At 41.2% G+C, this 27,311-nt stretch overlaps 1 protein-coding gene and 2 long non-coding RNA genes across 6 annotated transcripts in view; 1 reads left to right on the top strand and 2 right to left on the bottom strand.

The window, feature by feature from the left end:
• The window catches only part of MAP2K5 (mitogen-activated protein kinase kinase 5), a 126,793-nt gene that overhangs the window by 4,093 nt on the left and 95,389 nt on the right, over nt 1-27,311 (bottom strand). For 3 of the 4 annotated variants that reach the window (XM_086849624.1, XM_086849623.1, XM_086849628.1), the window contains 2 exons: nt 19,186-19,247; nt 14,801-14,846 (listed from right to left, as the gene is read on the bottom strand). In XM_086849624.1, the coding sequence (XP_086705750.1) occupies nt 14,801-14,846; nt 19,186-19,247 (108 nt within the window). Of the gene's footprint in view, nt 1-9,701; nt 9,811-14,800; nt 14,847-19,185; nt 19,248-27,311 lie in introns of those variants that run through there. The other variant, XM_086849622.1, reaches the window with a different exon arrangement.
• On the top strand, nt 6,575-9,775 carry LOC147650642 (uncharacterized). Its single transcript, XR_015275977.1, has 2 exons — nt 6,575-6,662; nt 6,996-9,775. It is a non-coding gene; the product is annotated as an uncharacterized LOC147650642 (long non-coding RNA).
• LOC147650643 (uncharacterized) lies at nt 19,297-27,145 on the bottom strand. Its single transcript, XR_015275978.1, has 2 exons — nt 21,530-27,145; nt 19,297-21,448 (listed from the first exon to the last, which is right to left on the bottom strand). It is a non-coding gene; the product is annotated as an uncharacterized LOC147650643 (long non-coding RNA).

Below are 27,311 nucleotides of genomic sequence, written 5' to 3' on the forward strand. Positions count from 1 at the left end.
ATGTTTGTGTTTGGAGAGCACCAAGGAGGTTCAGGCCAGTGCCAAAGGACAGGCAGACCATAATAAATCCCCCTGGGATTTCAGAGCACTGTCTGGGCGGTGTTTCTGCTTTCAAAGTCCATGGAACAGGACCCAGAATGGTGACAAGGCACATCCCCAGCCTGAAATGCCACAAATTTCCTTGGAAATGGCCAGAAATGAGGGACTTTTATCTCCCCAGGGTGGTGTTCCACCACCTGAGCAGGAACCTGAATCCCAAACGCTGGGAATAAATCAGACCCACAACGGCACCTCCTCATATTTTTTCCCTTGGGACGGTGAGAGGCTGATTGAGGAGGGCAGAAAATTAAAAATGATACGAAAATTCCTCATGCTTACACAAGGAAGGTGGGGAAATGAGTGGCACTGCAGTGGGGCCACCCTTTGAACATTAATTTTTCCAGGAGCCCTCCCACCCAGAGCTCCCTTTATTTCCAAGCAGCACAGCCAAATCCACGAATTCCATTTAAAATTTTTTTGACCTCAACACAACAAAAAAAAAAAACAGAACCAAAAAACCCACAATCAAAAGATCCCAACTGTTGCAGGCACAGCCTATCAAGACAATGGCCGTGCCCTCAGCCAGCATTTCAAATACAGTTTATTAGTGTGTGATATGAAAAGGGTATTTTTATTGCATGATATAATGCAATGGGACCTTGGGCGCTCTGCAGAAGGACCTTGCACTCAGAAGTGTAATGAACCCATAGTCCAAAAAACATTTTACTGTACATTAACCTATCATTAATGGCACATTAGGGCTGGGGGCATTGCACGCTCGCTGGTCAGGGCTCCATCAGGACAGTGTGCAGGAAAGCACAGTCTGCCCAGGCTTAAAACAAATTGAGAAAATAAAAATTACTGCTGGCTGCTTTGAGGGGAGCTGGCTGGCTGCTTAACCTGCAGCTTTTTAAAGGGGGGATGAGGAAGATGCAGCAGTTTGTTGGCGTGATCTGAATGCATCAGGTGCAGCTTTTCCTGCACAAAGCACAGCAGCTGGGAAGAATAAAGTGAAATTTGGAAGCTTGTTCCTCTTCCCTGCCATTCCCTCATTTCTCCCTGGCAGGAGGAATTGGGAATGGGAAGAGCATCCTCTGACCCAGCTCTCCCTTCAACACCCGGGATCTGTTTTGCCTCTGCACCTGTTCCACCTGAGCAGAATTCCAGCCCTGCCAGCACTAACTCCATGTGAAATGTGAGCAAACCACTGAATTCCCAGTGCTCCCAGAGCAGGTGGGATTTCCATGCCTTCCCCCACTCCAGGTGCTCTGTTCAAAGCACAGAGCAAATGCTGAGCTCGTCCCTCCAGCTCCAAAGAATTCCAACCTGCCTGTCCAGCAGCACATCCCGGTTGGTTCTGCCACTGCTGCTGAGGTGTCTGTGCTCTTTACAGCTCTTGGAATTAACTCAGGGCATGTATTCCAGGGGAAATTCCTGCCCATCCTCAAGTTTAATGGGAGACAAGTCCGACATCCCAGAGGACAAACACAAAGCTCAGCTCTGGAGCTGCACCAGCTTCCCAGGACTCCTGGAGACACAGAGTGCTGAGTAACCCAAAGAGCTTCCCAAAATTCCTGGAGACACAGAATGCTGAGTAACCCAAAGAGCTTCCCAAAATTCCTGGGGACACAGAATGCTGAGTAACCCAAAGAGCTTCCCAAAATTCCTGGAGACACAGAGTGCTGAGTAACCCAAAGAGCTTCCCAAAATTCCTGGAGACACAGAATGCTGAGTAACCCAAAGAGCTTCCCAAAATTCCTGGGGACACAGAATGCTGAGTAACCCAAAGAGCTTCCCAAAATTCCTGGGAACACAGAGTGCTGAGTAACCCAAAGAGCTTCTCAAAATTCCTGGGAACACAGAGTGCTGAGTAACCCAAAGAGCTTCCCAAAATTCCTGGGAACACAGAGTGCTGAGTAACCCAAAGAGCTTCCCAAAATTCCTGGGGACACAGAATGCTGAGTAACCCAAAGAGCTTCCCAAAATTCCTGGGAACACAGAATGCTGAGTAACCCAAAGAGCTTCCCAAAATTCCTGGGGACACAGAGTGCTGAGTAACCCAAACCACCCCGAACTGACCCCGGGTCTCCCTGCAGTGACCTCAGCACGTGTCAGGATTTCACCACTCCACCCCTGCCTCCAGTGAGGAAGGATTTTCCATCTCAAGCTGCTGCCTCCAAGGACAAGCCACACTAAAAGCTGTTCTAATTATCTGTGCCAGCTATCCACAGGATCCAACTGCGGCTCCCACAGCCAGGAATAGCAGCGAGGAATCCTCAGGCCAATTCTCTCTCTGCCGACTCCCCAACCATGGTTAATTCACAGGCACAGGAGGTGGCAGGGCGGCCTCAGGGGATGCTCCACGTGTGGAAGGACCCTGCACCACACTATTGAAGTGGGATCCAGCTGCTCCATCCCTTGTTTTCCTTTTGAAATTTTGGGATTTTTTTATTTTTTTTTAAAAACCCTTTTAAGGGAAGTGTGAGCACCTGAGGTGCTTGGAGCAGCAGGGGCTGGGAGGCTCGGTTTGTGTGTCTGCCAAGAGGGGCCCAAAGCTGCAGCAAGGTCAGCTGCAGCCTCCTCCTCTCTCCCAAACGGGATTGCAGATCACAGATTGAGCTTAACCCTAAAATTCCAGCTCCTCCTGGGGACTTGCAAGGCTGTGCTTGATCTGGGAGCGAGTGTTTGCTGGCCCAGTTCTCTCTCCCCGCTCCTGTCCTCAGACTATTGAGGGCAAGGACTGTGCTGGCTGTGCTGGAGAGGCTCCAGAGCTGGGTGCTGCAGAGAAAGCTCCAGAACAGGGGAGGGAATCACACAATCACAGCACCATGGGCTGGAAGGACCCTAAAACCCATCCAGTCCCACCCCTGCCCTGGGCAGGGTCACCTGCCACTATCCCAGACTGCTCCAAGTCCAACCTTGAGCACTCCCAGCATGGACCAGCAGCGTTTTCTGGGCGGAGATGAGGCAGGAACAAGAACACATCCACAGGGAAAACCAAGTCTGATTCTTTTCCTGGAAGTTTCTGCTCCTTCCTGGCTCCCCAGCGGAGAGCAGAGCCCAGCCTGCACTCGGCAAGTGGGGAGTTTTGTTTGTTGCACGGCCTCCCTAACACACACTGTAATTAAAACGTTGATTACTAAACAGTTTAAATATATGACAGACAATGCAGTTAAAGCCTACAGTTAGGTCAATATGTGATTTAGATTTGCCATTTAAAAACTCTCATTTAAATTTTGCATACATTAATCACTACCATACTTCAATGTTCTGATATCCACCTGACTACACTATTAAAATAAAACTTGCTGCCCCAGGGAAATCCTACTTATTCTTAATTGTTTCGAGGCTTTGATGGGCTTTTAATCTAAGATTAATTTATGCAATTTTAAATAACTCTTCTTATGATTAATAAGCTTGAAAATTAAAAGGAGTCTAAAGCAATTATAATGAGCATTTGGTCATAACCTCATTAGGAGAAGGAGTGAAGGATACAGCTCTGGAATTCTTACAAGACTACAATTTAAGGTTACTTTCACAGGAGTCAAAGATAGTTCTTGAAATTGCAAAGGCAGATTAGCCTAGGTCAGCCTTAGAACTATGGCTACCTAGATTAGCACACTAATGATTTTATCCCTCTGATGATATGTGAGACAGTGAAAAGATGATACAAAACAAAGATAAATGGGTAACACAACGAAGCACTGAAGCCTCGGGGGTTACGTTTTGTCCTCCTATTTTTTTTCTTTTCTTTTGAGAAGTACTTTTTTTCCCCCTATTATTTATCAGGTTGTAGATTGACTCTCATTGACACATTTTTTCCTTTTTATATGATAAAAGTTAATTGCAAGCCATTTTCAGCTGGTTTAGTTTTGCTGAGGCACCAAAACTCCTGCAATTTCCAGAATTTGTCTTCAAATAACAACAGCCCCCAGGCCTGAGGGATGGACCAAGAGGAAGAACAGCTTCACTTCGACCTCAACACCTTGACCTGAAGAACAACTGTCTACACACCTCACCTGAATTTCCATTTTTAAACAGCAATACAGATTCTTTGTTATGATTAAAGTATTATTTTTCCAAGCTTTGGACAGCTGGTGACCCCAAAACAAACCTCAGAGACCCCTTGTGTATTTGATGTGTCCAAGCTGGCAACTCATCACCAGACAAAGGGTCAGGAGGGAATTTTTTGGGTCAGAAATCGGAGCAGCTCCACTCCACAGCTGGACCTGACTTCCAACTACTCAACCCCTCCTCCTGCAGGACCCTGGGTCTGCTATTTGTTCCCTTCCTGTGGCAAAGACTGAAATTTATTCCAGAATTTAGAGTTTGGCTGTGGTGCAGAGGAATCTATTTGCCCATCTGCAGATCGTTCTTTCCACAGCAGTTCTGCTTTTGATATTTGTTGTTAAACCAGTAACCGTCCTTGGCACTCCTCGCGCCGCTCAGCTGAAAACGAGCCAGCTCCCAGCAAAGCTACTTCAGTTTTTGTGTTATGACTCTTAAAACAAACTAAAGCCACCGAAATCGAATTGGAGTTTACTTCTGCAAGTGCTGCTGAGGTTAAGAAGAGCTGCAGAGGAAGAATGGGGAGAGTGGCCCAAGGCTGATGGAGTCTGTCAACATTAGCAAGCTGTCGACAACAGAAGCAGCTCTGCTGAGTGAAACGCTCGGTGCAACATTTTAGGGATGGAAAAGGTTTGACTTTTGCCCAGCTCTGGTCTGGTTTGTGGCCTCAGTGCCCATTAGTAGCTGGAGCTCATTAGGTGTGTGCCTGGAGCACATCTTCTGGTGGGGTTTCATTTGAAATCGATTCAATTTGTGAGCTTCAAGACCTGGCTGTGATGAGAATGAAAGAGTGGAGGCTCAGAAAGAGCAGAGATTCACACCAGAAATGCACACCTGACCTGAACTCTGATGGAGCTGCAGCTGCAGAAGTGTCCTCAGCTCCAGCACACAAACGGTCTCGGTGACACCAAACAGAGTCAGGAATTAAAAGCTGAAACAGAATTTCCTTCAAACAAGGACTAAATGTTCCCTGCAGTATTTCCTTCAAATGAGGACTAAATGTTCCCTATGGCACTTCCTTCAAATGAGGACTAAGTGTTCTCCTAGACCGGGGGAGAAGGGTGAAGAAAACAACTGTTTTCCCCAAGTTTTTTCTATTGGGAAAAAAAAAAAAAATTGCTAAGCAAATTACTAAGCTGAAGTAAACTGAAACAATCTCCTAAATGTTTGTCACCCAAACCTTGGAGAAGAAAACGCTGTGTGCATACACGCACAAATAACAACAATTAACAAAAGCAAGAAAACCCTGAAAATGATGTGGCTGGAAGCAAAAAGGGAGAATGAAACAGCTCGTACTTCGTTAGCATTTTTGTGATGAAGTTTCTGCAAATGAACAAGTTGTTTTTAGAAGTACCGCTACGATCATCCTGCATTCCACGGCTACACGCTGCCTGCACGGAGTGCAAAATAACATCCCAGTGTTTGCCAGGCTTTGTTAAGGGACTAAAGAAAATATTAAATTATCGAGGTGAAGGTGCTGCCAAATCTCCTGGTCTGAGGAGCAGAGAAAGCCCAGGTATGAAATGATGGTGGAGTAAATGCACAGAGCCCTGCTGAAAACACAGAAAAGGCAAAATATATCACCACTAGTTGGCTTGGGAAAAAATATATAAATTCCTTTGAATCTCTCCCAAGGTCACTGAACAGTGACTGAGGCCACCAGCACCATTTCCACTCTCAGAGTTGTATTTTAATCCAGCTTTTCCCTGGTGGAAACCTGGCTCTCCTCAGCCCAGCAGGCACACGCTCATCCCGATTTACACCAGCAGAGTGTCTCCCCCAACCTCTCCCATCAAATCCGAGCAGGCAGATGCACATTTATGGGACAATGAACTTCTCCACGGCTGTATTTTGGTGTTCCAGCCTGAATAAATAAATAAAACCTGAATAAAGCCGCGTGTTCTGAGCTCTGCCCCGGCTGGGAGCCGGATCCGGAGGAGAGGCCGCGGCTTAAAGAAAAAAAAAGAAAAAAAGAGAAAATAAATAAAAAAGAAATCATGTTTAATTTAAAAATTAGAAACTGGAGCAGGCTGTGAGCACAGAGGTTGATTGAAACAAAATTTAAATTCCTGTCAAGCCCATTTAAACACAGGGGCCCTTCATAGGCAATTAGCTGCTCCCTGTGAAGGCTGAGCGAGGCCGGGCCTGGTCACTGTGAGGAGCCGAGAAAAATTAACTAAAATCAGGCGCTATGAAATATTTAGCCTCCCAGTTTATCACAGGGGTTTGGAAGTGTAAACAAGACAAAAATCGATTCCTCCGTGCCCTCCAATCAATCCCCCAAAATGGCGAGGGCATCTGTTTCTGCTCAATTTTGTTTACTCTGGCAGATTTGCCTTAATTGCGGTTGTTTATCTCCCGTTGTCCCCGGGGCCCTAATCTCCCGATTACTAATACTTAACACTCATTTCACATCTAAAGCTACTTCTAATCCTCAACAGGTTTCTGGAGCTCTTAAAATTATGGAGACGAGGGAGATTTTGCTTTGTGAGAGGAGCATTTTGTGACCCGCAACCAGCTGGGCCCAATCGTCACCAGGGATGGCGACGACAAAGGTGCTAAAAGGTTCTTTCACAAACTCCACCGGGAACAGCACGGAATAAAAAAAGGCTTTTGATGGGGAAAAAAAGAGAAAAAAGGGAAAAAAAAAAAAAAATCCACCTCGAACAAGGGGGCTCTAGCAGTCCAGCCAAATAAAGTTACTGTCATAATCAAGCGCTGTCAATCACAATGAAAATCCAATTAAAAAAAATCTTGCAGCGCGGCCCCTCTTCAGGAGAAAAATGTCCTCTATTTATATGAGGGATTTTTTTTTTTTCTGTGTTTTTTTTTTTTTTGTCAACTGCACAAATTAGAAAGTCGTATTAATTGATTTTTTACTACTTTAGGCTCTGATCCTCCAGCTGAATTTCTGCGGATGGAAGAATGAAGCGGCACAAATCTGATTAAGGGATTTGAGGCATAATGCACACAGGTCACTAAGAAGCCATATCTCTATCTCCTGCTTTATACTCTGCTTATTCATAGGCAATTATTACTCTTATTTAATACTGCAGGAGTGTCCTGAGGTGCTAATTGGACTAGAGACCCACATGTAGCTGGTACTGCACAAGCACCAGCCATTTTAATCTATGCAGAGTGTCTGAATACATTTCAAATGCCAATTTCATTACACAAATAAAAAAAGTGTACATGGATTTCAACAGTTGCCTGTTGGAGAAAATTCCTTGATGAATTTGGAGTGAATAGAAAGGATGCTATTCTGGGATTTAAGGATATGGGTCTTATTTTGGAACTGCTAGCAGATTTCTTTTTCTAAATTTTAAAAAATAAATACGTAAGGAAGACAGCTGACATAAAACATCAACGAGGCAAATGCACAACTTCTCAATATCCAGTCACTGAAAGATTTGCAATTCTGCTACCGAAATGAGTGAGATGTAAATATTTGTCCCTGTGCCTGGAGAACTACTCAACAACCAGCAGTGCCAAATGAAACATTTGCTCAAATTAAACTGCAAAGCCCAGGAGACTCAAGTAACCAAAAAATATGAACTGTATATGGATCCCTGTAAGCTGTTGCCAGTTTGTTTTTGTCCAATTTCCTTAGATTTTCAACACCTCTTCGAGCCAACTCGAGTCATTCCTTTTCACGTTTCTCTGGGAAGTGCTGCTATTTTGTGCAGCTCCAGGGCACGTGGGGAAGGGGAAGTCAGATGTTTGCTGGAGGAATTGGGTGATCCCACGGCAGTGGGTGCAGCAGGCAGGGAATGAATCCAAAGCCCCCAGCTCACCTCGTCACCATCGTGCTCTTGGGTGACTGCTGGATTTAGTGACACTGACAGAATGGGTTTCTCCCCCTTTTTTTTTGGTTTTTTTTTTCTGAAAGACAGAGGGGGAAATATCCCTGACCCACCTTTCCCAATTTCAGCTCAGTGAGCAATGCTGCCACCTGAAGAAACACAGATTTTTTTCCTCTCCAGCTACCTTGAGCAAGGAAGATAATGAACACTCAGTGACAGGAACATCCCAAGCCCTGCTGTGAAATCCTCAATATAAATTTTATCTTCGGTGTATCCAGGCTTTGATCCAGAACTCCTTTTGCACTGCATCTCTGAACTGAGAGACTGAAGATCCGTATTTATCACATGTGGTTGAAATGGAGGATCCTAAAAAGTCTTTTCCAACCTCAATAATTCTATAACAGTTAAATTACCGGTCTCTGTAATTTTTTTTTCCTTGAGAAACCAGGAGAGAGCCCTTTCCTTCACACCTGTGTGTGTTTGGTGTCTGTCAGAACCTCCCCTTGGCATGGAATAATAACTGGGGCTGACAGAGGAGAGGCTGAACGTCTGCAAACAAAGCCATCCCTCACTGGTCCAAACACAGACAACTTCATCATCCCTGATGGGAAATCCTGCACCAGCCCAGGGTAATAAAGAAATAACTAAAAAGGGAAAATTCTTGGCTCCCTGTGATGGCCAAACATCTGGAGAGGTGCACACAGCAACCATGGGTCTCTAAACCCAGGGTCTCTGGAGTGTGGCTGTGAAAAGGAAAGTGCTGAGAGCCCAAAAATCATCATCATCACGCAAAGCCACTCAGTGATATCACTGGGGGAAAGCCCTTGTGTTGACAAGCCTGAGAAGCAGTGTTTTATTGGCTTTATTTTGAGGGTTTAGATGAAAATCCAGGCAGGATTATGCTGATCCTCCGTTTGTTTGTTTAAACCATAAAAGTATTTCCTGAGAGCTGAAGCCAGGGGTTTAACACCACAAACCGCAAACATGTTTAGTTACAGTGAAGACCCTCTAAAATAAAGCTACAGAAAATAGAACTACTTCAAATCCTCACATTTTTAATTTCCTTCTTGGACTTGTTGGAGTTGTAGGAACAGGCAGCCAGAATCCATTTCTAAGAGTCTCTGACATCTTGACATGTGTCCCAAGACATTTAAATACACAAAATAACTGTTTATCTGGGGGGAAAAATACCTATTATAGCAAATAAAATCTGGGTTCCTGGGATGGAGGGAGGGATTGCTGGATGCAAAGGAATGGGGAATTTCAAAATTGCATTAGGCATTGAAAGAAACAAAACACCAAAGCAGAACAGGTTTTCCTGTTCCTGTTTCCTGTTCAAGACCATGTCAGTGGTTTTGACACAGATGATACATGTTTTATCACATGATGTTTAAATTAATCAACATAAGAAGCATCAGTTATTTAAATTCTGAAAAGAAGAAAAGCTCCTGGATGCGCTGAAAATGGAACAATTTGAAATAAAATCATTAGATCTGGGCAAAGGTAATGGCGTGTGGGAGGTGACTGGATCCTCTCCCTGCCCAATTTTTCCTGGAGAAATCCTAAAGGCTTTGCTTTGATGCCTCCACAGGAAAGCACAAGGGAATAACAGCTCCATTCCCCACTTTGGGTGTTTCAAATACAATTTCTTTACGTCAACGCCCCCCCGTTCCAATAACCGCAGCACGCAGGAGTTCAACGCTGCTCTAACAACAAAAAAACACAACACCTCACCAAGAGACTCCAGCAATTCCCAAAAAAAATAAAGGAATTGCAGAAGGCCAGGCCGAGCTCGCAGCTAAAGAAGAGATTTTAAACAATTACCAAAGCAGGGCGGTGATATCATAAAGGCAATTTCTGCGCTAGCTTGTTTTCTGCGACTCTCTTTGCCTCTGAACAGCTAGAACAGATAATAACTATTAGTAAATCAAACTCCTGCAATATCCAGCTGTGCCTCCCACATTTACATACAGATAGAATGGGTATATGTTTTTAATATGTATGCCAGCCGTACTTTTACCACAGCTGAAGCGCACGCTACAAAGGAGGAGGAGAATGGGAATGGAATCAGCATGAGATAATAAAGTGGCCTAGATAAAGTATTAGCCAGCGATTGATCTCAAACAGGGGATGTTGCTTCTCTCTGACCTGATTACTTACTATGCATAGATTCCATTAAATAGAGCTTAGAATGGAAAGCTTGGGGAAAACACCGTAAATACAGGCGCATCCCCAGCCTGGATGCTTCCCTGGACTCTGGGCGTGAGCTGAAACCTCGCCTGGGCCGCCACAGCACAACTCCTGAATAAGCACAGCCCCCAAAACCAGAAAAACTCTGAGTTGCTGGCAAAAAACCTGCAGGGGAAAAGGGGAAAAATGTCTTTTTGCAGGAGAATTGTTGAGATTTTGGTGTTGGAAAGGGAGGGGAGAGCCAGAGGAATGTGCTGTGCAGGCTTCCCCTGTGATAATACAGGAATATATTCAATTTAATTTGCCCTCTCTGCCTTTCTCCTAAAAAGGAACAAACAGGAGAGAAAAGAGCAGCGTTTCAGAGTAAGTTTAGGATGACCACTGGTAAATTCTGAGGTTGCTGCTTTCCCTGAATGGACAATTTTCTCTTTACTGGGTGAAATTCCTTATTTCACGGCTGTGGAACCAGCTTTGATTACGTGGGTACAGAAAAACCAATGGGGATAACTTGTTTTGGGGATGGCTGCAATGGAGAAAGGGCAGTGACTAAATAAATCATGAAAGAAATAAAGAAATAATAATAAAAGAAATAATAATAAAAGAAATAATAATAAAATAAATAATAAATAAAATAAATAATAAATAAAATAAATAATAATAAGAGAAATAATAATAATAAAATAATAAATAAAAGAAATAATAAATAAAATCAAAGCCTGAATGTGTACATTAGAGAGTTTTCTTAAGTCACTGGGTGAAAAAGTGTTAAGAATGAAATGAAATTTATCAATAAGAATTTTCCAAATATTATATATAAATGTATAAATTAAATATAAGTAATATTACAAAAAGTTAAAGTTAGTTTAGAAAGCAGAAGGCAAGATGGAGGATTTAAAATGTTGTTTCTTTTCCTTCTTTCTTCTTCATGTTCTTCTTTTAGAGGTTTTTGGGTGATAGTGAGTGACTGGACAGAAAATGCCACAGTGCAGTAAACAGGTTTTGGGTCATTGGGTCATTAAGAAAAATAATTAACATGTCTATTGTTAATTGGGTAAAAATAAGTATAAAGATAAAAGAACTGCATAGTTTGGGGTCATTTTGTGTCTTCAGAGGCCAAAGTGAGCCACAAGGGCATTTTGTACCATCAGTGAATAAAACTTGTGCAGAAAGTCTGGAGAGACCTGCCCAGTTTTGGGATAAAAATTTTTGTTTTTTGATTTAAATATTTTTGTCTGATAAACACAAGAAACAAGATCCTGAAAGGATTTGGAGTTTTGTCCTGACCCCAAACGGGATCCCCACGAGGGAGGATCCCAAAAGAGCTCAGCCCAAAGAGGTCTGAGAAATCCAGGAGTAGAGAAAAACACAGAAGAATCAAGGGAAAAAAGAAAGAAAAATGAATTGTTAGGAAAGTTACACCTTTGTTTTGCTTTCAGGCTTGAATTATCCTAAAGTGGCCCCAAAGCAGCGGGAAGGGGAGGAAGATGATGCTCTGGCTCGTGTGAAGGTGAGGATGGCTGTGTGTGACACCTCCCAGCGCTGTCTGCACTGTGCTTTTAATTAAAAACATGCTTTTAATTAAAAATAAAGCACCAAAACTCAAGGAAGGAGGTGAGATCCTGCTCTGGGTGGAGGTGACCTCGAAGATCCGGGGTTTCAGTGCTTCCCTCTGGGCATTCCTGACATCCACCAGAGTCAGGAATATGGAATTAAAAGGTGGGAAATTTCAGAATTCACGCGGTATTTGTGTTCAAGGAATGTTCTCTGCTCTGCTTGGGGATCAAATGGACTTCACAACCCTCAAGGGCTTTTCCAAATCAGTGATTCTGGGATATTCAAAGTTGGGTTTTTCTTTGGTTGTTTGTTGTTTTTTTTTTTCCTGGCCCCGTAATTATAAAAATATATATAAAAAAATAAAAAATAGTTATAAATTATTTTTTTAAAATATAATTATTTTTATAATTATAAAAATAATTGTATTTTTTAAATGTAATTTTATGTAACTTCTGTCCATTTCTTGTGTGCATCTGTGCACACAGACTCATGGTGCTAGTGTATATATTCATATTAATTTTATAAATAAAGTCCTCCTTGACAGGACTGGGGAAAAGTAAAAATAGAAAGGGTTTGACTCTATAAATATAATATAGTACATATATCATATATATATATATAAAAAATATATTTTATATATTATACATATTTAAACATATATATTTATAGAAATAGTATATCAGAATAATATAAATAATATAAAATAAATAGTAATAAATATTATTTATATAAAAAATAGAAATAATGTAATATAGATTATATGAATGATGTAAATGATATATAATGTAATGTAATGCAATATAATATAAATAATGTAATATATGATATAATGTAATGTAAAGTGTAATATAATAAATATAACATTAAAAATGTAATATGATAAATATAATAAATGTAATATAATTATGATATATGATATGATATGATATGATATATGATATGATGTGATATGATGTGATATGATATGATGTGATATGATATGATGTGATATAATATAATATAATATAATATAATATAATATAATATAATATAATATAATATAATATAATATAATATAATATAATATAATATAATATAATATAGTGAGCAGCTCCTGTTTTACTACTTGTTGTAAGTTCATTTCTAACAGAATAAAAAGCAGGGAGTTAAAAAAATGCAACAAATCCCTTAAAAAAGTAGGAACACTCCTTTTTTATATATTTTTTTTTTCCCAGAGGTGCCAGAATTTCCAAATAATTTCCCAAAACACCTCCTTTGGAGGGGAGCAGCACTCTGCAGGGCATGTAGTTGTAAAGATAAATCTGTGCACTTCCCTGCTACCGCAGGCACTCACCCTTTGGCCTCATTTTTATGGCTCTACACCCTGGAGTGGTGTTATTGCTCACAGCCATCCCCACGCACGCTTCTGGATCTGCAGATGTTTTATTTATAAGTGGCATCACCAAAATGTGCATTTGCAAAAGGAGAGAGGTTTTGTTTTTATTTTTTGATGAAACCCCATTCCATTGTTTTAATAGCTGAGGCAGCCAGCCGTGGCAGAATAGAGCATGAGGTAAATGTGGCTGCAGCTCCAGAACCTGCTCCAAGTTTTCTCAGATGTGACTAACTGCAAGAAATTTCCCAGCCAGCAGAAGTTAATAAAAAAAGAGATAAAAAAATAAATAAAATAAAATAAAATAAAAAATAAAAATAATAAAAAACAAATAAAAATAAAATATATAAAATAAAATAAAATTAAATTAAAAAAATAAAATAAAATAAAATAAAGTAAAATAAATAAAATAAAATAAAATGAATAAAATAAAACAAAATAAAACAAAACAAAATAAAATAAATAAAATAAATAAAAATAAATTAAAAAATAAAATAAAACAAAATAAAACAAAATAAAACAAAATAAAATAAAATAAACCAAAATAAACCAAACCAAACCAAACCAAAATAAACTAAACTAAACTAAACTAAACTAAACCAAACCAAAATAAAATAAAATAAAATAAAATAAAATAAAATAAAATAAAATAAAATAAAATAAAATAAAATAAAATAAAGAAATCAGCTTTTGGTATGAGAAACCCCCAAGTGGAGGGGCTCTGATGGACTTCAAGGTTTAATTTCAGCGAGGTATTTAAGCAGGTGCCCGACTTCAAGCGCAGATTTGGTGGAGTTAATATCCTTAAAATGAGATTCAGAGTTTAAATACTTTCCTAACCAGGATCTCAGCTGAGACTGGTCTGGATTGTGAGACACCTGCCCCTGGGCATCTTCAGAGATCAGCCTTTAACCAGAGAATTGTGCACTAGAAAAACTTCTTTATTCTCCTGGCAGCTCCCAGGGTGGAAACAAGAAATGAGAGGATGCAGCAGAGTCCTGATCCTCTTCAAATCCCTTACGATTATTCCTGGATTCCAACTGTCTTTGCACATCTCAGGCACAGCAAATAAACTTTTTTTAATAAATATTATTTTTTTTAAAATAAATTTGGATGATTTTAGAGAAGCTGTTGAGCAAACAGAGTGTAAAGGAAAGTAAGGGAACATTTAAAAATTCAAGTTATTTGACAAGAGTCAGAGAGGATTGTGAGTCTACAGAAATTGCTGGAAGTAGCAATAATTAATAAGTGAAAAAATGACAATTGTTAGCACAAGAAGTAGGCTCTGAGCTGATTCCAACCCTAAAAACCCTTCCACAGACACCAACCATTCTCTCATCCTCCTGCAGCCAATCTGATTGAATTTCACACCAACATCAGCAAGAACAGCAGCTCTTGAATTTCATTAAAATCTGTATTTTAACCACACTTTGTTCCCAATCTTCACATTTGGGAAGGTTGAGGCTGACAAAAGAGAGTGACCTACATTAAAATGTAATCCCTGGACATCCAAACTGGAAGAAAATATGTTTCAAGCATCAAAATGGTTTTGACTGAAACTCAATAAATGAAACTCCCCAAATCAAAAGTGAACACCAAATTCAGCATGGCAATCCCACCTCTGGTTTTGGCTGCAAATATGGAATTGCTGCAGGAGCAGGAAAAGCTTGGAGAGAAATGAACTGAAAAATGCAGGAAAAAAATATTCATTTCTAGGTAAATGACCAAAAAATAAATATCCAGTGGGAAATCCAAATGGAAGTTTTTCACTTACCATTAAATCTTCAGGTGCCGGCCTCTCCTTTGGCTGCTTCTTCATGCTGTGCCACAAAACAAAATGTTTGTATCAAAATAACTGCAGGTTTGTTTGAAATGCTGAAAAATTCAATTGTTTTACTTGAAAATTTGAAATATTGAATTGTTTTATTTGAAAATTTGAAATATTGAATTGTTTTATTTGAAAATTTGAAATATTGAATTGTTTTAATTTGAAATTTTGAAATACTGAATTGTTTTAATTTGAAAATTTGAAATATTGAATGGTTGAATTTGAAATTTTGAAATATTGAATTGCTTTATTTGAAATTTTGGAACACTGTTCTATTTGAAACGTTGAAATATTGAGTTACTTGAAACGTTGAAATATTGAATTACTTGAAATGTTGAAATACTGAATGACTTGAAACTTTGAAATATTGAATTGTTTGAAACTTTGAACCATGGAATTGTTCTACATGAAATTTTGAAATACTGTTCTATTTGAAAAGCTGAAATATTGAACTGCATTTTCTCTCTTTTATTGCAGAGTGGAGACTTTCAGTCCCCAAAATATTATTTTTCCTCCCTCCCAACCTTCCCTAAAGGATTTTTCCTCCCTCCCAGCCTTCCCTAAAGGATTTTCTCTCTTTTCCACCCTTCCCTAAGGGATGTTTCCCCTCTCCCAACCTTCCCTAAAGGATTTTCTCCCACTCCCAGCCTTCCTTAAAGCATTTTTCCCCCCTCCCACCCTTCCCTAAGGAATTTCCTCTCCCTCCCAGCCTTCCCTAAAGGATTTTCTCTCTTTTCTACCCTTCCCTAAGGGATTTTTCCTCTCTCCCAACCTTCCTTAAAGGATTTTTCCTCCCTCCCATCCTTCCCTATGGGATTTTCTCCCACTCCCATCCTTCCCTATGGAATTTTCCCCTCTCACACCCCTCCCTAAGGAATTTTTCCTCCCTTCCAGCCTTCCCTAAAGGATTTTCTCTCTCTTCCATCCTTCCCTAAGGGATTTTCTCCCACTCCCATCCTTCCCTATGGGATTTTTCCCCTCTCACACTTCCCTAAAGGATTTTCTCCCATTCCCAACCTTCCTTAAAGGATTTTTCCCCCCTCCCACCCTTCCCTAAGGAATTTCCTCTCCCTCCCACCCTTCCCTAAAGGATTTTCTCTCCCTCCCATCCTTCTCTATGGGATTTTTCCCCTCTTCCTTAAAGGGTTTTCTCCCCTCCCACCCTTCCCTATGGGATTTTCTCCCACTCCCATCCTTCCCTATGGAATTTTCCCCTCTCACACCCCTCCCTAAGGAATTTTTCCTCCCTCCCAGCCTCCCCTAAAGGATTTTCTCTCTTTTCCACCCTTCCCTAAGGGATTTTTCCCCTCTCCCAACCTTCCTTAAAGGGTTTTTCTCCCCTCCCACCCTTCCCTATGGGATTTTTCCCCTCTCCCACCCTTCCCTTATGGTACCTAGGGCTCCACTCTCTTTTTCCCCATGAAAGATGTGTAAACACAGAACCCCCTAAAACCCAGGAAAGGGCCCAGACAGCCAATTCCCATTTTCCTGTGGATTACAACACGAAGAATCCCCCGAAGAGGACGGGAAGGGAAACCCCACTCCAGCTCCGAAAACCCGCAATACCCTGAGGTTCCTCCCTTCATTTCCCCTTTATTTCCATCCCCTGCAGGGTGATAGTTCATTAACCTGTTTATCAGATCACGTTTCTGCTGCAAACAGCACTGGCTTTTGCCTGCAACAGGTGCAATTAAACTCTCTTAGCTGCACAATAAGCACAGAGGTGACCACCAGGAGCTGCCTACGGAATAATTGGATCCCATCCAAACATCCAGCCTTTATGGAGGGACTGGCACAAAGTCTGGGGACGCTGCTCACTTGACATCTCTCACCGTTATTCCAAATTGATTGCTTAAATAAGATGTATTTGCTCCTAATTGGGTTTTATTTTTTTTATTTTTAGCCAAATAATTCCTCCCACCCCACCCCTCACCAAGCAGAGCTAATAAAACCCTGGATATAAAGCACCAAACCAGCCCTGCTGTAAATTGGAGATATTAAGGACACAATTTACCTTCCCCTACAAATAACTCCGAGCCCCTCAAATAATCAAGTCCCAGAAGCTGTCGGAGGCAGCAGCTCTAATCTGACAGCCCAAAGTAGCTGAGTCCCCGGGGAAAACCAGGCTATTAGCCACCATCACTTATGCTGCAGGTTGACATCTGGGGGGATTTTAACACAGGTTATCCCCTCCCTCTGCCTCCTTGCTTTATTTTAATTTTTATTTTTATTTTTATTTTTATTTTTGTTTTTGTTTTTATTTTTAATTTTATTTTTAATTTTATTTTTGTTTTCATTTTTATTTTTATTTTAAATTTAATTTATCTCTATTTTATTTTATTTTATTTTGCTTTATTTTACTTTATTTTATTTTATTTTATTTCATTTTATTTGACTTTATTTTATTTATTTATTTTATTTCATTTAATTAATTTTTTTTACTTTATTTTGTTTTACTTAATTTTATTTATTTTATTTTATTATATTTTATTTAATTTCATTTAATTTCATTTTACTTTTTTATTTTATTTCATTTTATTTTACTTTATTTTACTTTATTTTACTTTATTTTTATTTTATTTTATTTATTTTATTTTATTTTATTTTATTTTATTTTATTTTATTTTATTTTATTTTATTTTATTTTTATTTTCTTTTCTTTTATTTTTATTTTCTTTTATTTATTTTACTTTATTTTATTTGACTTTATTTTATGTTATTTATTTTACTTTATTTTACTTTTTTTTATTTTACTTCATTTCATTTCAATTTCAATTTTAATTTCATTTTTTAGTTTGGGACGGGTCTCATCAACATTTTGGGGAGGATAAAGGAGCTGGAGCTCCACTCCCAAGGTTGTTCTGCAGAATCCTCCAGATCCCCTTGGTCCTTGTAAGCCAAAACCACTGAAAACCGAGGCCTCTGTTACACAAACTTTAATTATTCAGTTACTTTAATTAACCGCTCATCAGCCGCTTGTTGTGTCTGCTTTTATTCCAGGCCTCACAGATCCTTTCTGCTGGCTCAAAATTCAGTTTTTTGGGTCACTTTTTACCCCAAAACGTGCAAAGCCCGACCTCTGTGGGGTTGAGATCTTGGGGGAGGATGAGGAAAAACCCTGGAAAACCAGGAAAAACCTCTGGATAAAGTCACACCCCAAAAATTCATCATTTTGTGCATAAACACCTCCCCTTTTCAAATTATTTCTGGATTTTGGGGGGTTTGGGGCAGTTAAAATGTGATTTTTCCCTTTGCTTTGCTGCTTTAGGATCTGTTACCCTCCAGGTTTGCATCCTCTGCTCACTCAAGAATTGTTTATTCCACAACCTCCTCCTCTCCCCAATTCTCCTTTCATTTAAAAGGTTCCCAATGAATTATTGTTCCCAATGAAGCAAATACACCCAGCAATGTGATTTAAACCACAAAAATTACTGAGAAGCCAACAAATTCATCCAGGCCTTCCTAAACACTGAGGCAATTTTATATGAAATATTTAGGAGAGGGGGAAAAAAAACCACAAAACAACCTAAATGTTAAATTTTAAATCATAATTTTTAAATCTTACATTTTAATTTTTAACTTTTAAATCTTAATTTTTAACTTTTAAATCTTAACTTTTAAATCTTAATTTTTAGCTTTTAAATCATAAATTTTGAATCTTAATTTTTAACTTTTGAATCTTAACTTTTAAATCTTAATTTTTAACTTTTAAATCATAAATTTTCAATCTTAATTTTTAATTTTTAACTTTTAAATTTTAACTTTTGAATTTTAAATCTTAAATTTTAAATCTTAATTTTTAAATTTTGAATCTTAACCTTTAAATTTTAAATCTCTAATTTTAAATTCTAATTTTTTAATTTTAGATATTAAATCTCAAATATTAAATCTTAGATTTTAAATCTTAATTTTTAACTTTGAAATCATAAATTTTAAATCTTAAATCTTAAATTTTACATCTTCATTTTTAACTTTGAATTTTTAGCTTTTAACTTTTAAAATCTTCAATTTTAAATCTGAATTTTTAAATTTCTAATTTTAACTTTTAACCACACCTGAGTTTGGCAGACGAATTCTCCAAGGCTCTCACACTCAGGGCGAGGTTTATTAAAACCCACCCCCAAATAAATAAAACCCTGTAAGCACTTTTAGGACCCTTTGTGTAAATAATTTTTACATCATTTAAGCAATTTGCTCAGCTTTTTTTTTTTGCTGCCCCATGTGCCCCAAGCCCCCCGGGAAGGGATGAAGGGATGCAGGGGAGGTTTTGGGGAGCTGGGAGTTGATGATGGATCATTTCCATCCAGCCCATGGATGTGTGCAAAGCTCACCATTGAGTGATGAAGTGCACAAATGGCTCCGAGAATTCTCCTGCTGGAAGCACCGGCGATTCCTGGGATTGCAGCGAGACAAGGAGCGCGGTCAGCACCAGGGAAATGCAATTTTTTGGGTTCTTTTCTTTGATTATTATTTAATTTATTTTATTTTTTTTTAGCAAAATAACAGCAAAACAAAACACACAGAAAAAAAACCCCCAAACCCAACCCAACCCCCTCCTCACCAGGAATAATAACCCCAAAATCTCCTTTTTCACACGCATTTGAGACAGAAAGGTACAAATTCTTTGGAGGATGTGTTATAAAACACTGAATTTCAACTAATGAGTATTACACAATGGGTAAAAACATGTGGAAAGACACTGAGGGGAGGTGAAAAAAGGACAATGATAGCCACAGGGTAAAAAGGAAGGTAGGGAAAGTGTAAATGAGAAATTAATGATTATTTAAGTAACACACAAATGGTCTTGTAATTAACAAAGAGCTGTGAAATTATTCTTGTGTTGACCTTTGTTTCTTTCACTGCAATCGCTATTTATTTACACTCATGTTTATTTACACTTATTCATTTTCCAGGCTGTCCTCATATGCTGCCTGTTCACGATTTAAAAGGCAAAAAAAAGAATTTTTTAAAAGCCAAAAAAAAAATTAAAAAAATAAATAAGGAGCAAAATAAAAGCAGGATTTACCAGGCTAGTGATAGAAAACAACCAACCAGTATTTATGGGAGAAAAATAAAAAAAAAAAAAGGGGGAAAAAAGCACAGGAGGGGAAAAAAAAAAATCAAGATTAGGAAGAGGGAACAAACAACATCAGCATTTGCAAAGAAGGGCTTTACGAATTTAGGAGTTTTTCCAGGAATGACGGAGAGCTCCACTGTGTTTATGGTGTAACAGCTCAGGATGTAATGAAATTACACTGCAGAGTACTTTAACAGTGTCATCTCATTAGACCTACAGTTGGAACAAGAGAGCCACATAAAACACGCAGCTGCAAATGACTCCATTCTCATCTATTCTCATTTGCTATTAAAAATACCTTTCGGCGTCTTTTTTTTCCTCCCTGACATCCCTCCACAAAGTACCCTGCAAAGTATGATACATGCACCTATTTAAATTAACAAAGGAATGACTTATTTTAATCTCACTGTGCTTTGGAGTGCTTTGGCCATTTGGATGAGCAATATATCATTACATACAACCTTCCAGCGCTGCAGGCAAGAAACTCGGAGCGTGCAGCATTTGGTGGGAGCCAAACAATTTCTCTAGCACACAACTGTGTCAAATGCATGCATGTATTCATTATGGGGAACGGGGAAATAGCTTTGATGTAGTGGAAAAAAGAAGATGATAAAAGCACCTCTGCAATGTGTGTGCCATTATCAATGGTGGCAGATAGACACGACTGCAGAGCCTCCTGTGTGATTAGTAAATATACATATAATTGCTGTGGCCAATTATCAGAAAAATGAGATCGGTAATTACAAGAGAGAAAATTAACTAGAACTCTTATTAAGGCTTTGTTTCCAATCCCAACAATTGGAAACTGCTGGAAAATACAATTAAATCAAAAGTAGCTCAAGAGTAAAAGGAGAAGCCAAAATTGCTCGACGATTTTCAAAGACTTCTATTAAATACAAGGAGTTTTTCACAGAACGTGGCCAAATTCTCTTTGAACTCGGGCAGGGCGAGGGAGAGGTTATTGTTTCCAAACTTAGAAATGACAGCAATCCAGGGGAGCTTTCTGCTGGAGAGCAGAGGGAACACAAGGAAATCGGCAGCACAATTAAACTTTCTCCACTTCAAAGCTCTGCCCGTGAAAATTATCTGGATTAACAGAGAAATCCGAGGGAAACGCCAGCCTTGCTCCGACAGAGCAGGATTTGCCTCTCCCAGTGCTTCCCTCTTGACCAACAGAACTTCCCTGGACTTCTCCCTGAAGCCACTGGGATGGACATGAAAGGACAGGCTGGAAATGATCTGGACACAGAATCCATGGGATGGACACAAAAGGGACAGGCTGGAAATGATCTGGACACAGAATCCATGGGAGACACTGGGATGAATCCATGGGGGACATTGGGATGGACCCAGAAGGGACAGGGAGGAAATGCTGCAGGCACAGAATCCATGGGATGGACACTGGGATGGATCCATGGGGGACATTGGGATGGACACAAAAAGGACAGGCAGGAAATGATCCAGACATAGAATCCACTGGGATGGAAATGCTCCAGGCACAGAATCCATGGGGGACACTGGGATGAATCCCAGGAGACTGGGATGGACCCAGAGGAGACACTGGGATGAATCTATGGAGGACACAGGGATGGATCCACAGGGGACACTGGGATGGATCCATGGGGGACACTGGGATGGATCCATGGGGGACACTGGGATGGATCCATGGGGGATCCTGGGATGGATCCATGGGGGACACAGGGATGGATCCATGGGGGACACAGGGATGAATCCATGGGGGACATTGGGATGAATCCATGGGGGACCCTGGGATGAATCCATGGGGGACATTGGGATGGATCCATGGGGAACACAGGGATGAATCCATGGGGGACCCTGGGATGAATCCATGGGGGACCCTGGGATGGATCCATGGGGGACACAGGGATGGACCCAGAGGGGACAGGGAGGAAATTCTCCGGGCACAGAACCCACAGGACAGCGCTCCCCGGGGAGCTGGCAGTGCCCAGCAATCCTCCCCTGCTGTTTGTTTTAACTCAAATGCCAGCGAGGAGCTTTTCCCAAGCCAGACGCGCCTCCAGGGGCTGCAGGATGGGATATCCAGCACTTCACACTCATTTGGGAGGTGATAATTTCTGCATTCACAGGAGATGACCGACCCATCATGGAGAGAAAGCTCATTATGAGAGGGGAGGAGAAGCTCCCACTCTGGTTATTCCAAACCCTCTGGGCTCATCCAGGCAAGGGCAGAAGTTGTTCCAACATCAGCAGAAAAACCTGGTCCTGCAGCACAGCCAGGGCACGAGGGGCTCCTGCCTATGAAAATTCCAACTGGATGGAAGTAAATGTTAAATCCTGGTTTTCTTCCCGTTTTTTGGGCGTATTTTTCTGTTTAATTCAGGTATTTCACCTGCTGGCCATGCCTGGGCTGGTTTGTGCTGAGGAGCTGGGGAAGAGATTTTGTGTGGAAGGGTGGAGATGAACACACCCGGGATCTCAGGGTGGAAAGGAGATGAATTCCTGAGGAATCCCATGGACACAGATTTATCAGAGATCTGCCTGAAAAATGCAAAACCTTCCAGGAGGCTCAGGGAAATCGAGGCTGAATCTGGAGGAGACCTTCCTCCAAAGCAGGCTGCTCAAGTGCAGGATGTGCAGACAAAGCTCATTTTGTACCCTGAGGATTCCCAGATGTGGTCTGACACTCCAAGAGAGGGGAATGCGGGGAAATAAAGCAAAGCTACACATCTGTACCCAGTCTGAGCGACGAGGTGTGGTCACATCCACCATTTCCCCACCTCCAAAACGAAACCACACCACACAGGGAAAGTAGAAATCCAAGGTTTTAAAGGAGTGAGGAACAGATCTTTTCAATTTAGACTGGGAAAAGCTTCCTTCCTTCTCATGAGCTGCCATGGCTTTTGACCAGCATGGGAAACACCTCGGTACTGGGGATGATGCCAAAACGGCCGTGAAGACACAAAGAGTTCAAAGAACGTTATTCCCAGGACTGGCTGCTTCCCTGAGATCCAAGAAAGATCCAAGCAAGATCCAGCACTTCCACAACTGGGATCTGCTGCAGGAGAAGACAGGAGCAGCCTCTGATTTCTCCAAACCAACCGCGCACACCGAGCGAGGGAAGGGCAAGGGGGAAAAAGAAGTTTGAGTGATGCCTTTGCCTTGTGAATAATGAACAGTTCAAGGAGGTCAACCCATTACAACTGAAACCGTTTAATTATTAATTATGCACAATCCATGAGCAAAAGGACAAGTTCAGAATGTTTAATGTGTGGTAACTCCGACTGGACCCTCTCTTGGCATTTTGTTATTAGCACTTGTCAGCAAGGTGCTCAGGCAGAAAGACAAAAGCACAGCGGCAGAAAATGCGAGCTGGAGGAGGAGGGAGGGCTTTAAACCTCAAACACTGATCCTAATATTTAATTTATAGAGTGCCAGGGCTCTGGTATAAACCTTATTGACTTCCCTGGAGTCAGGGGAGGCCACATTATCTAAATGAAGACCTGAGAATGAGCTCACCCAACAATCCCTCCCAAATCCCTCTCTTTTGAAGGCAGCAATAACATCAGGATCTGGATCTTGTTTTTTCCCTCACGGGTCTGAACAAGGGAAGAAAGAACCACCAGAACCCTTGGAACCTCTGCAGTATGAGCTTGAATTACAGATCCTCATTATCCTCACCAACTCACTCCAACTGATTATTTGGGATTTCTCCTGCTCTGTTTGCCCTCCCTAAGCAGAGCAGCAGCAGAGATGCTACTGGGGCTCAGGAAATAAATAAATCCACAAATAAACATGGAAAAGGCACCTTCCTCCTTCTCCTGTCCAGTTTGCAGGTTTACACGGATAACCTCAAGAAGAAAATTCAACAGATACAGTTTGGAGTTGCTTATTTTTTTCTTTAGGAAAACTTATCAGTGGAATTTGGGAGTCATTTCCGACTGGCAACAAACACCAAAATCCTCCAGGCTAAGCCACCTTCGGGGGCCTTACCCAACACACGATTTCTTGGCAGTCAAATGTTTTCTCAGAACATATTCCAACGCCTGAGATGTATCACATCCTCCTGAAGGAGGAACCCCTGAGTGGAAAAGCAGGAAACACAGCTCTCCCTGAGCAGCCAAGGAGCGTTTCCACCAGGGATCTGCTGCAGGAGAAGACAAGAGCAGCAGATCCGATTTCTCCGAGCGAGGGAAGAAGCGGGAGCGATGCCATCGAGGTGCTGATGGAAATCTCGGGATCAAATCCCCATTCCCTGTCCCTTGGGGCCAGGGATGGAACCACGGACGCGTCCCACGAGAGCCTGGTGGCAACAGCGGCTGCAATTCCCAGCGCACGCCCCAGATCCAGACGGGTTTTACTCCTGCTGCTCTGGGAAGGGTTAAATTTTCCCGTTTTCCCCCCTGGGCTCTGTCTGTGCAGAAGGAGCTGCCATGGTCCTGTGGCTCCACGGCCACAGGAGGGAAGTTACCAGAACCCCAGCAAACCAAACCTCAGCTCCTCTCTGCTCCGGGCTCCCCCGGCGCTCCCTGCCTGTGGAATGAGCATCTCCTCCGGGCACAAACTCCTGTTCTGGCTCCTCCACGGATGCTGGAATGGCAGCATTTCATAAATAATGCCTGTGCTTTGCTCTGCCTTATCGCTTCAGCCCTCAAAATCTATAGGATGAAGGAGTTTTTACGCTTCTCTCGTACTAGAGCTGTCAAAAAATGCATTTGCATTTCGTTTTGTGGTCAAAAAATGCTTTTTAAATTATTTTTTTAAAATTTTTATTTTAGAAAAACAAGTTTTAGATGCACCAGAAATGCTGCCAGCTGCAATTACAAGTAATAAATGCACTGTAGTTCCTAGAAAATTCTGAGTTGGAGGGAACCATAAGGATCACCAAGTCCAGCTCTTAGGTGAATGGTCTTTTTTGCACAAACTCAGATTTACTCCTACAAGGACAACTTTCCCCCACAAAAATATTATTTCTATCTATAGACATATAAATAAAATCCCTTTCCCAGTTTAGATTTACTCCTTCCAGACAACATTCCTAACAAAAAACCCCCCGCTCTCTATATAAAAACAAAAAACCAAAGCCTGAATTTCGATTTTACTCTTCCAACTTTCTTCCACAGCATTCCTAAAACAATATATCTATATAAAACAACAAGAAGAAGAAAAAAAATAAATTTATTTCTGCCTTTTCCAGCCAATCTACTTCAAAAGGCCTGAGCAAGCCTAATGCAGGGGATTTCTGACAAGTAACAAGTTGGCAGCAGCCGGCGGTGGCTGGAGGTGGCTCCCAGGCCTGGACTTGAAAGAATTCCTGGATTGCTCCCGCTCAGCTCCCACCCCGGGCAGGAAGGTGAAGGATGATTACATCTCTGCACCTCTTGCTCTTTTTCTCAGCAGCAGGTGCCCAAAGTGACAAATTATCCCTGGGGGCAGCTCGGCGTGTGAGGTTTTGCGCGCCGGGATTGGCGCGGCGCGGGGATCTCGTTGGTTTGTGGAGCTGGAGCTGGACGGAGCCGAGGGTGAAAGGCCAATGTTTCATCCCCAAAACACAGCCTGCCTCGAAACCTCAAACCTCCTGGGGACCAGCTCCTCTTCCAGCTGCCTGCTCCTCGAATTCCTGGGAATATCAGGCACTTTCCTCTGTCGGGACGGCGTGCGGGCGCTCCCCATTAGATAAGCCGGTGGATATCGGGATTGTTTGGTTGTAGCTACTGGGGGATGATTTTAGCCCAGAAAAAGGGGGGAAAGAAGGGATTAAGAGCAGGAATAATGCAGAGTGTGAGATGTGTCTCCCTGATCATCCCAATCCATGATGCTTTAGGATTTTCGCTTTTGTGTTTTTCACATATTTGTAATTTTTAGTGCAGAACTCCCAGTGCGAGCTGCTGCTTTCCCATTTTGGTCAGACACAACGATTCCTCTCCAGGCCTGGGAGCCAAGGATACCTCACTGCCTCAGACCCCCAGAAATGTGAACAGAAGGGACTTGGGGAGAGCAAACTGGGGGTGAATGACTTCATTACCTGCAGCTGGAATTGGAAGATCAACCCCCAACATTCAAATGGACCAAACTTATTAAAGTGAGAATTTTTTGGGTGTGGGAACGCCTTGAATGTACCTGAAGGCCCTTGAATAAACAGAACTGATTTTTATTCCCTTAATTTTGCCTGGCCTGTGTTTTCAGGCAGTCCCAAAAAAGCCTCTCAGCCAGGCTCTGCAGGGCCTGCAAAAACAGGTTAATCCCTCCACCAGAAGTGTAATTGCTTTTTCTCTCAGAACAACCCAAGAATTCCTCCCTCTCCTGGCTGCTCTCCTGTCGCTCATCAGGCAGCAGAGCACGGCAGCTCTGGGCAGACAAACACACGCGGCCACACCGAGGGGACCCGGCGAAAAACTCAACCCATTTGTTGTTCCCTCTCCTCCTCTGCACCCTCCCCATGCATTTTTATTGCTTTTTCATAAAACACCGCTGCAAATAATCAAGCATGACCATTGACATCCACAAGATTGAGTTTTAGGAACCATTAAATGAGCTTGTTCTCCTGGGAAGGTTCTTGCTCAGGTTGGTCTAAAGGTAATTATTCAGCAATTCCTACCTGTGGTTTTACCTTGTTCCTGTAGAAGTCTCTGAATTTCATACACTGGTAAGGTCACAGTTTCTGCCTCCATAAAAACTGTTCCTTAAACCAGCTTATCCACCAAAAAAAATTACTGTAGGTTTGGGTAAACACACACACACACACAAACACACGTGTGTGTAACCCATGGAAATCTTCAAAACTCCAGAAATTTCCTACATTTCAATCAACACCTGAGAATCCAAAGAGAAATTCCTGAAGGAAAGAAATGAAATCTTGTTTCATTCTGAGCCTTTTTTTGGAGTTTTTTTTTTTTACTGCATTTTTGGCAAGAGCGAAATGCAGTGTGGATTGGTAAGGTGAAGGAATTTAGGAATCCTCCTCCTGTTATTTGAACATCCTGGGAATTTTAAAGGTTATTCCAATGAGCAGAGGGATATATTTGACCACATAAAAAAATAAAAAATAAAACATGATAGAAACAACTATAGAGAAAACATGGATTAAGCACAATTTAGGGGTTTTTTTTCCACAGGAAAATTTGAAATCATATTGACACTGAAATGCTTCACAGCTCAGCGTTAACACCCCACCGGCTCTTAAATGTTTCTGGAGGAAGGATTTAAAAAGAGACCCAAAAAAAAAAAAAAAAAAAGAGGTCTTTGATTTGTGGAGTTTGGAAAGTCCTTGAGCTAGATTAAACTGCAGTCTTGTGAGACCGAGTATCTCTGTGGGGGCACTCGACAGGAATGCTCAAGAAACTGGAGGAAGCTTCTCTCTGCTTGCTCATGGAGCTATCAGGGTAAGGATTCATCAGGACA

This window comes from Cyanistes caeruleus, chromosome 13 (assembly GCF_971803275.1).
Source record: "Cyanistes caeruleus chromosome 13, bCyaCae1.hap1.1, whole genome shotgun sequence".
Taxonomy (NCBI): Eukaryota; Metazoa; Chordata; class Aves; order Passeriformes; family Paridae; genus Cyanistes; species Cyanistes caeruleus.